The following is a 10,375-nucleotide window of genomic DNA, read 5'->3' on the forward strand; positions in this document are numbered from 1 at the left end:
CACCCAGAAATGGTTGAAGACAAAGCGCTGGAGAGTTCTGAAGTGGCCAGCAATGAGTCCGGATCTAAATCCGATTGAATATTTATGGAGAGATTTCAAAATTGCTGTTGGGAGAAGGCGCCCTTCAAATCTGGGAGACCTTGAGCAGTTTGCAAAAGTAGAGTGGTCAGAAAATTTCAGTTGAGAGGTGTAACAAGCTTGTTGATGGTTATAGGAAGTGCTTGATTTCAGTTATTCTTTCCAAAGGGCGTGCATCCAAATATTAAGTTGAGGGTGCCAATAATTTAGTCCAGCCCGGTTTTTGAGTTTTGTTTGAAATGATGTCAGATTTGGCTTTTTGTATCTGTTTTTTTGTGTTGTTCCAATGCACATAAAGGAAATAAACATGTGTATACCAAAACATTTGTAATTGCAACAATTTTCTGGGAGAAATGGTGCGTTTTCTTGGAAAATTTCAGTGTTGCCAATAATTTCGGCCATGACTGTATATGGGAGCGATCACATAACATGCAAGATTTCTTACATATATTACTCTCTCTATGGCATCTTCTGGCAGCTTGTACTGAGGTAGGATAGCACACAGACTCTCCTAAAGCCTGGTGAGGTTAGGAGTAGGTTAATTAAATTAGTAAAACAGGTGTTGAAGTAAAAGAACTTTAAGAGTAGGACCAAACTTTTGTCACTCAGCAGTTTCTGATGCAGAAAGGACCATTTTTCTACTGGAAATGTTTGATAAGTATAGTCACAGATACTTTCGTAATTTTTTTTATTTTACAACTAATACAACAGGGTCATCATCTTACAATTTAGTAAACTTGACTTTCTAATAGCTTCTTCTAAAAAGAATAGTGGAGCCATTGCTGTTAATACTTTTTTTTTTTTCTTCCTTTCACCACACACGTCTATATGTTCTACTAGGTGGATTTCTGTGTTTTTATTGTTCAAAAAATATTTCACAAATAGGAATTTTAGTTTATTTACAGGAATAGAAAATAGGAATTTATTTTATATATGTATATTGTTATTCAATGTACTTTCTCCATGAGGTAACATATATGGTGTTTTAGTCATGTTTATTTCATTACATGATTACCTAAAATTGAACAATAACAAAATCTTTTGGCTGTAACTGGGTAAAGGTAAAAATTGCCACATTCTAGAAAGCAGCTCTGTATACTCACTTTTTCCATTATATTCATACCACCTCAACTAGTCATTCTGACTTTAATGAAAAAATAATAGTAAATCATGAGAAATACTGCATTTAACTGAAAATCTGCAAATATAATAAATCTTTGTAGCCTATAAAAAAAGATTTGGATGAAAAGTACAAACCATCTCAGTGTACATTCACAGCTACAGTAATACAAAGGGACAGTTTATATTGAGTAGGTTGTCTAACACTTGTGTTTTTGAAATTTGGGAGAAAAAACTCATACTGTAAAAATGAACAGGATTTGCAAATGCCACACGGACAGTCTAGACGTAACTAGACTAGGATTTGAACATAGTCTATGGTACCTATGAGGTGGCAACAGCAACTATAATACCCTTCCCCAGCCCTACAGTAAATCATATTAGTTAACACTTATTTTTTGCCAATAAGTTAATTGATTGTATTACTTCTGGTTTAGCTTTACAGTAGCTCCCAAAATAAATGGACACATGAAGCTTTTGGCACATTATAATGCATATTTTAAACATCGAAAGATTGTCTGCTAAAAAATGTGTGTTATATTGAAACAGCAGCTCAAAGATACTGCTTGTAACTGTTTGATGAATAAACTCGATTCAATAAAATAAACAACTTAAGTTGGAGGCATGAAATTTCATAAGGTTTTTTTCTGATGTTTTCTTGTGTGACTTATTCTGACTTAAGTCAGAGAGGTGTATTTTTGTGATACTTTTATGAAAAATTAAATGTTGTGCACTTACCACGCCTGTTTAGTTTTTAACATTCTATATTGTTAATGCATTCAGGCACTTTTCAGCATGCTTATTTGAGCATGAGTTTCTAAGGAAGAGATTAATATTTTACAACTTGACTTAAAATTAGACTTACTAAAATTGGACCAGTTATACTTTAATTTAACCAAATAGAAAAGTAAAAATTAATTAGATATATAAAAATTTGGAGGATATTAACTATTGCAGTCCATGTGTTGCTCTGAATTTAATTTTTAAATACTTTGTTGAGGTGCTTTGTGATGGAGCAATTTGAGAAAGGTGCTAATTTACTTATTTATCTTATGTGCAATGTTAAGTACCTTATTAAGATTAACACCATAAGTGAAGCAATAATAAACTTTTAGGCTCTTGTTACTGTATCAGTCCACTACTGTTGAGTATTCATATGGCATGAGTCTACATACTCTCATTTAGCCTACTGGTGCAAGTACTAATGATTTTGTACCATTAAAATAGAATGTGTAGTGTAGAATGGCTGAAATCTTATACGTTCTTTGACAACTTATTTTATGTACTGTGTTCCAGTATTAATTTGGTCAAAGGATACTTTTTTAGAAAAAGGATATGGAGACCTATATCTGAACTCAGGCCTGTTTCTCAGGCGACCCTGAGCCTGGTCTGGATTAGTCTGAAATGCCCTCATGGAAATGATGGTTGGAATAACTATCAAGAAGGCAAAGTTTGAGGACTAAGTGCATTTTCTTAATAGTCACGTGTTTATGGCTTCTGCAGCAAGAAGTCTTGCTTCACTGGTGGGATCTAAGCTGTAGTTAATGAGAGAGTTTGATTAGTAATAAGTAGATGCAATTAGGCTGACAGGCATTTTGATTGGGGATCAGCTTTTTTTCAGTGTTGCTCTACACTAATTATGCTAAGTGGGTGGGGTTTACTCACAAGCCCCAAGATGAATGCTGTGCATTTGTTGTTTGTAGATAGATGTAGCTAGATGTGAGGGTCTGCTTCATGTAAACTAAAATTGCAAAGAGAACTTTGCTGATGATTTTTGTTATGTTTACAAGGAAACTACATTACTTACAAAATGGGCCTACTAAGGATGTTCAGGGCTCATGTATGGAATGACAAAGGCACCTATAAAGAATTACTGAATTAAGAAACACAAGCCTTCTTATAAATATGTGCATTGACTTGTAATTTGGAGCCAAATGTTAGTGATTAACTTTACAATTACATCTAAAAGGAGGATCTTACTTCTGTACATTGGATAAAGAGAGGTGATGAACTGTCAAAGTATTATTACTTGATATTGAACTGTCTTGGATGGCCAGGACAGTAGCTGCACACATCCGGGAGACTTTAATGGGCTGTGAAAGTGTCTTTAGAACATTTAACAGACACCTCAGTTGGGCCTGAATTTATCTCTGACCAAGTTGGATAAACATTGGCATGTTTAAAATGTCATTAATGGCTGCTGAGTGCTTGGTGTCTGTTACCACCGCGATCCTAGGATCTATTGGCAAAAAATTCAAATGCTATAATTAAGGGATGCTGGCATGTCAAAAGGGGTGGCATGCATACAAAGTTAACAATCGGGTTCCCAGATTTAATTCAGAGGCAATTAAAGAAGGCAGCTTAACTATGGCAGTACCCAAAGTGAGGCACTGGATTTGAGAGTAGTGCGAGGATATGGTGATCTTTTTGATGTAAATTCTGACATTATTTCAGTTTTTCACAAGTCTTGTGTTAAATCTGTTAATGTTATTTTCTCCTTCCTTAGCTTGGAAATCTTAATGTTAGAAACAATACATGATTAATCATGGAGAAACAAAGTCTATATGAAAGATCTTTTTAATAAGCAAGTATTGTGGAAAGCCTAGTGTATCATCTCATAACACATTCTAATACATTATGAATTCCAGGTGCAATAGCAACTACTTTAAATATTCATTCAGCTGTACTGAAGTTAATCTTCAACTTAAGGTTTATTTTAATAAATATCTGCAGAGTTTAACATATTGTGCCAGTTTTTGTGATTCTTGGTAATCATTTGCTCAATCTTACTGTAGGTAAGGTATAAGGAAATACTGAAGGACGTAAAACATTTCATGTAAGTAAATGGAGATTAGGAAGTGACATGATTGAATTGTTAAATATGTCTAAGCAGACATTTTAAAAATGAGGTCCTCAACAAGACCACATTGACACTGATGAAAAACTTTAGTTTAAAAATGTTAGTTTCTCTTCACACAGAGAACTATAAACACATAAGTTACTAGGTCAAAGCATTCAAAACTTGGATTCACGTTGTTTTGGAGAAATTAGATGAATAAGACTGACAAACTTTGTTTGGCTAAACAACCTGTTTTTGTCAAAATTGTTGTAATGCTCTAATGCACTGCTGTTTGTCCTTTCTCTGTACAAAGTTATGTTTGATGGTTACATTTTTATCTGCTGTTTTCTTGTGTGACATGTTTATTAAATCACAAAATTATATTACTGGAAATTGTTACCTTCTGTTTTGTAGAACATCTGGCCAAACGTCCGCTAATGCACATTCTTCAAGAAGTCATGCAGTATTCCAAATTATTCTCCGGAGAAAAGGAAAGATGCATGGAAAGTTTTCTCTTATTGATCTTGCTGGCAATGAGAGAGGGGCAGATACATCAAGTGCAGACAGGCAAACAAGGCTTGAAGGAGCTGAGATCAACAAGAGCTTGCTGGCATTAAAGGTTAGTCACTAACACTTCCTGGTATTTTAAGTTCAGTTTAAGTTTAATTTTCTTTTTAATATTTTCCTGCTTTCTAAAGATGTCACATATGCTACAGTGTTTCTATATTGACAATGCTTCTTTGTTTCTTTTTTATGTTGGTTTTGTTTTGGTTATTGGAATTGAAAGTTTAATTAGTAATCTTTGTGTTGCTTTAGTCAAATAATTTTAATAATTATACCTGACAAGATTTTAAAAAAAAAATTCTTTGTGTATTACATGAGCGAAATCCTCTGCACAAATGTCACAACATAAAGACTGAAACTGTGAATAATATGAGAGGAAATCAGAATTACATAACTCACAACTGACCAAACATACCTAATTAGACAATCCCTATAAAGCCTCCTTCACGCCACACACGGTTTCTAGTGATTTCCCAGTCATAGATTTCACTTGCATAAGGTTAGTGAGTCACTGGAAGTTGTGGTGTGTTCCTATAACTACCAGTTTTGTAGTTTTATATTCCCAGTGACTTGTTAGGAAAGGTGTCCAACTTGCCCTAACTAAATCAGACAGTTTCTGTTTTTTCCAAAGTGGCCTGGCAGCCTCTTGCATGTGCAACAGCCAACAACCAATTACTCACCCTGAAGTACAATGCATGTAATGTGGTTTTAAGGAAAGAAGACAACCAGGTGTTTTGGACTTTGCAAACAAAAGAAAGGCGTGTCTGCCTCATGTCTTGTGTTTGTTGTATCATGACAGAGTAGATAAAGGTAAAAGAAAGGGCCAAAATTGCACTTAAGTTCACCATACCAGAAAAGCATTCAGACACCAGTACTGTCAGGAAAATCTGAATTTGAAACTGTGCTGAAAATTCTTCACGGAGTCGTGTAATTTGTCATTTCATGTGATTCCTAGTCCTGTGAATCTGATACCGTCAATGTGATGAGATTCAGCAACTGCAGTGATTAAGTTTGACTTGCTGCCTAGCTTTAAGTAATGTAATATATGCCAGGTTTAAGATACAAACAAAGACTAAACTGGTAGATGAAAGAGTCAGAAAAACTTTAGAGGACTTAAAGAAAAAGTAAATTTAGTGAGGGGAAAAAACCTAAAATGGTCTTCAAAATGTTTTTTTAGTATAAAGTGGCCAAACTTAGGTGGGGTTTATACTTCACTTGATGCAGCACATGCGCCTGCAGATGCTACTGCTACGCAAGTAGTGTACTGTTTATACTTGCGTGCACACTTTATGTAAATCTGGAAGATCCCACCGGGTGGCAGTGTGAGATATCATCACAATGAGCAGGGGTGTGGAAATCCAACGCCCGACACGGGTAAATTGACCGTCGGACAAGCGTGTTTTTCTGGTTTCAGTTGTCCACGGACAAGTGCAGTTTTCTGGAGAAAAAAGAATTATATGTGCTGTGCAGGGCACATTTTTATCACTACTTTCAAATTTTAAACATTTGGGTAGGCTACGTACTTTGTGCGGAAATAGTCTACTTAGGCATGTTCTTCATGTCTCAGATTGGTCTTCAATATTGTTTACAAAATGACAGCTGATTTTTCAAAGGGGAAGCACTCTTACGGTCTTGCATAAGTATTTTACCCTACTATTTACATGCTTGGAGATGCGGTAATTTTTTTTCATGCCAACATTATGATGTAATCTGATGATTTTTTCATTATAATCGATAACTTTTATATATTATTGATAAAATTCATTGTTTCTACATAAAATGCGGTCATTTTACTTACAATGCAAATGTTTTCACCAGATAACAAAGCTTGTTAGGCAGTTAATCTTTCCTAAAATTTGCGATATATTGAGGAGTTAAGAAATTTATTGTGTGACAATTCTGATGAGCTGTCTATAGATATTTTTTGATTAGAGAATTTTTCATATAAAACAAGTTGTTTTCATGCTGCCAGTTTATTAAAAATAAAGAAGAAAACATTCTAATGGTTTCCAAATGTTAGGAAATATCTATAAAAATCTTTACTTAGACACGATTATTTTTTCCCGACAACATTGGTAATATTTACTTCTTTGGAAATGTACCATCTTGCAGAATTTCGAATACGTCATTAAGAATTACCTGTGTAACCCATAATGCACTGCGGTAAGCACGTTCTTCTCGCTATATGCGTGTTGCTGAAACTGAAGCAAGTAGCATCTTGGATGAGAAATGGATTGTTTCTTAATTAAAACTGGCAAAACAGGCCCTGAAAAAACTGACAATGAGGACAAGAAAAGAAATACAAAAGCTGAAAGGGACCGTGAGTATGATAAAAAACGAAAACGGTCTTTTCAATCGCAATGGCTCAAAGAGTTTCCGTGGGTAAATGCTGACAACGCTGACTCAGTTTTTTGCCAAATTTGCCGTCAGTATCAGTACCAGGAACCATGCAGTTCAGCACAAGCAGAAATGAACAGCATTCAGCCCATGCTGTCTGAGATGGTAAAGATTCTTGGGGGAGAAGATGTTGCAAGACAAAAGCTGAAGATCTTGGCAAAAAATGAATCAGGACAGTGTTCTGTTATGTAACTGTAATATGTGAAACAGAACTAGTGTAGCTATAATGAAGGCATTGTTTATTAGTGAGTTAAAATGATAAGGGAATCATTTATATAATGTTCTAGAGCAAGGTGGCAAAATACTACTCCCTGAAAGAACTTTTTTAAAATGGAAGGCAGTTTTGGCATCAATAAATGAGATCAGAAAAAAAAAAAACAAAACTATTTTTCACTTTTGTTATTTGTTTATGGGCAAGTGAATTTAACTGGCGGGCAAATGGATTTTCTAAATTTACTTGTCCGTGGACAAGTAGAAATAAATTTAATTTCCACTCCCCTGATGAGAAAACAACATTAGGCTTTGCTGTGTTGTGAATTGCCCAAAACATCCATTAAATTCCCAGGACACCTTGCCACAATAGCTCTGAAATGGATAGACATTTAATGATTACATCCATCAATTCAGGGACATACGCATATTCCAGAAAACATTGGCAGAAACAATTTCTGGACAAAGCATTAGCTCATCACAAGGTGAATACAAGCATGTACATACACTAGCGTCATTTTAGCATCACCAAATACACAAATAGCAAACTGTGGAAACCTACCAGGAAATCATACAAACTTCAGGCAGGGGACATCAGGGACATGACTCCCTGCAAGGCAGCAGCGTCTACCGCTCTGCCACCATGCTGCCCCGAGCTGTGTTATTATTAACAGTATTAATTGTTAAATGAAGTTAATGATTTATCTATAAAATGTAGCATACATGCTTTAACACATTTCATCATGAAAATGACATCAAGTATAAATCTAAGGATTCTAAATATGCACAGAGTATCATAAATTTAATGTGTTCTATGTGGCAGTCACTACCTGCTGCTGCTGTCCATGCAGGAGGAAGACCCAGAAGCACAAAGTGATTAACAAGTTGGTCAGTAAGATGATGTTTACAATGTTCTACTTTAATGACAAAATAAACTACGAGATTAACGTTAAAATTTCCACTTTAATCATGAAATAGTCCCTTTTTTCTTCATTGTGTCCCTATTTTTTTTCCCCTCTGTGGCTCAAATATGGTTCCTTACATTCTGATGCTATTGGAAAGGTGCAAAAAAAAAAAGAAAGGCACAGAATTTGGTGAGACCTTTAAAATGTATTGCATTATTATAATGGGGAATATACGACTCCTGTATTGCCTATGCGAGAATTAGTTGACGAAAAACCCCACAAATACATTTTTATGTCAGCATTTCAGTTTGATTTGCTTCGCCATGTCGAACCATTCATCGAACATTGACGCATGCACTTTGATCCTGTAGGATCTGTACATCGGCTTGCTGTCACATGTTGATAGTAAACAAAGACTCTGACGTGACATTCTAACTTGAACACACTGTACCCCGATGTTTTGCTGGCATTAATTTCTAATTACATGCTCAGAGGGCACATCACATGAACACTGGGGACATGTGGCAGCTATGATGCATGCGCATATGAGTTCAGTGCGTGACGTATATACCAGCCCTGACAGTGCAAGATGATTTATCTGTATGATGCATGTCTCCTTTTTTTTTTTTGGGTAACCCATGCCTTTTGTAATGCTTTCAGTGCTACTGCTTTCAAAAAAGCAAGATGAGAAAGGAAAATATGGCTAATCAAAACAACTTGTATAATTAAAAATTAATTTGGGAGCATAGTTGTCAGCTTTAAAGTTAACTAATTATAGTGAGTCTGCAGCCTTTATTTAAATGCTATGACCAATGTGGTTTCTTTAACAATGGTAGGTGTACTGTAGATTGTTCCCATGTCTTGGTGAGTTTAATTAGCTTTGAAACTTTAAACATATCCTGGGTTACAGTGCATACATTTATTAGTTTTATATGGAAAATGGAATGCTAAACAACTTACAGCTTTTTATTTAAGACCACAAGGACAAGAAAGTCGTGGCAACATCTGGTCAAAACACATGCTATAATTGTTGAAAAGGAAAATGAATATTTGTAGCTGTGGTCCTATCTTCAGTATGCTTTTCTATAATAATACATTCTCATAGTTGATTTATGGGCTGATATTCTTGGGTATAGCACATCATTCCAGGGTTTGGTAGCCTTATAGTTAAAGACTTTTGTTTTTTTACAATAGCTTTACTTATCCTTGAAACTGAAAGTAGTCAGATGTTTGGAACACTACTTGGAGAATTATGACAGATTATTTTTGAATGTTCAATAAAATTATAAATATGAGCCAATTTGCATATATATATCCAGTATATGTGTATGTATGTATATATGTGTGTGTGTGTGTGTGTGTGTGTGTGTGTATATACAGTACAGGCCGAAAGTTTGGACACACTTCCTCATTCAATGTGTTTTCTTTATTTTCATGACCATTTACATTGGTAGATTCTCACTGAAGGCATCAAAACTATGAATGAACAAATGTGGAGTTATGTACTTAACAAAAAAAGGTGAAATAACTGAAAACATGTTTTATATTTTAGTTTCTTCAAAATAGCCACCCTTTACTCTGATTACTGCTTTGCACACTCTTGGCATTCTCTCGATGAGCTTCAACAGGTAGTCACCTGAAATGGTTTTCACTTCACAGGTGTGCCTTATCAGGGTTATTTAGTGGAATTTCTTGCTTTATCAATGCGGTTGGGACCAGCAGTTGTGTTGTGCATAAGTCAGGTTAGTTGGGCGATCATTTATTTTTCAACAGGACACTGACTCCAAACACACCTCCAGGCTGTGTAAAGGCTATTTGACCAAGAAGGAGAGTGATGGAGTGCTGTAAATGGTCATGAAAATAAAGAAAACACATTGAATGAGGAGGTGTGTCTAAACTTTTGGCCTGCACTGTATGTATGTATATATATATATATATGTATATATATATATATGTGTATATGTATGTATATATATATGTGTATATGTATGTATATATATATTTATATGTGTATATATATGTATATATATATTTATGTATATATATATGTATATATATATATGTATATATATATGTATATATATATATGTATATATATATATGTATATATATATATGTATATATATATATATGTATATGTATATACTAGCAAAATACCAGCAAGTAAAGTAGTGTGTTAAAGAAGCAATGAAAAGAAAAGGAAACATTTTGAAAATAACGTAACATGATTGTCAATGTAATTGTTTTGTCACTGTTGTGAGTG

At 34.6% G+C, this 10,375-nt stretch overlaps 1 protein-coding gene across 3 annotated transcripts in view; it reads left to right on the plus strand.

Moving 5' to 3' along the window:
- The window catches only part of kif2a (kinesin family member 2A), a 146,304-nt gene that overhangs the window by 103,726 nt on the left and 32,203 nt on the right, over window positions 1-10,375 (plus strand). For all 3 annotated transcript variants that reach the window (XM_039758702.1, XM_039758703.1, XM_039758704.1), the window contains exon 14: window positions 4,451-4,655. In XM_039758702.1, the coding sequence (XP_039614636.1) occupies window positions 4,451-4,655 (205 nt within the window). The remainder of the gene's footprint in view (window positions 1-4,450; window positions 4,656-10,375) is intronic.

This window comes from Polypterus senegalus, chromosome 7 (genome assembly GCF_016835505.1).
Source record: "Polypterus senegalus isolate Bchr_013 chromosome 7, ASM1683550v1, whole genome shotgun sequence".
Taxonomy (NCBI): domain Eukaryota; kingdom Metazoa; phylum Chordata; class Cladistia; order Polypteriformes; family Polypteridae; genus Polypterus; species Polypterus senegalus.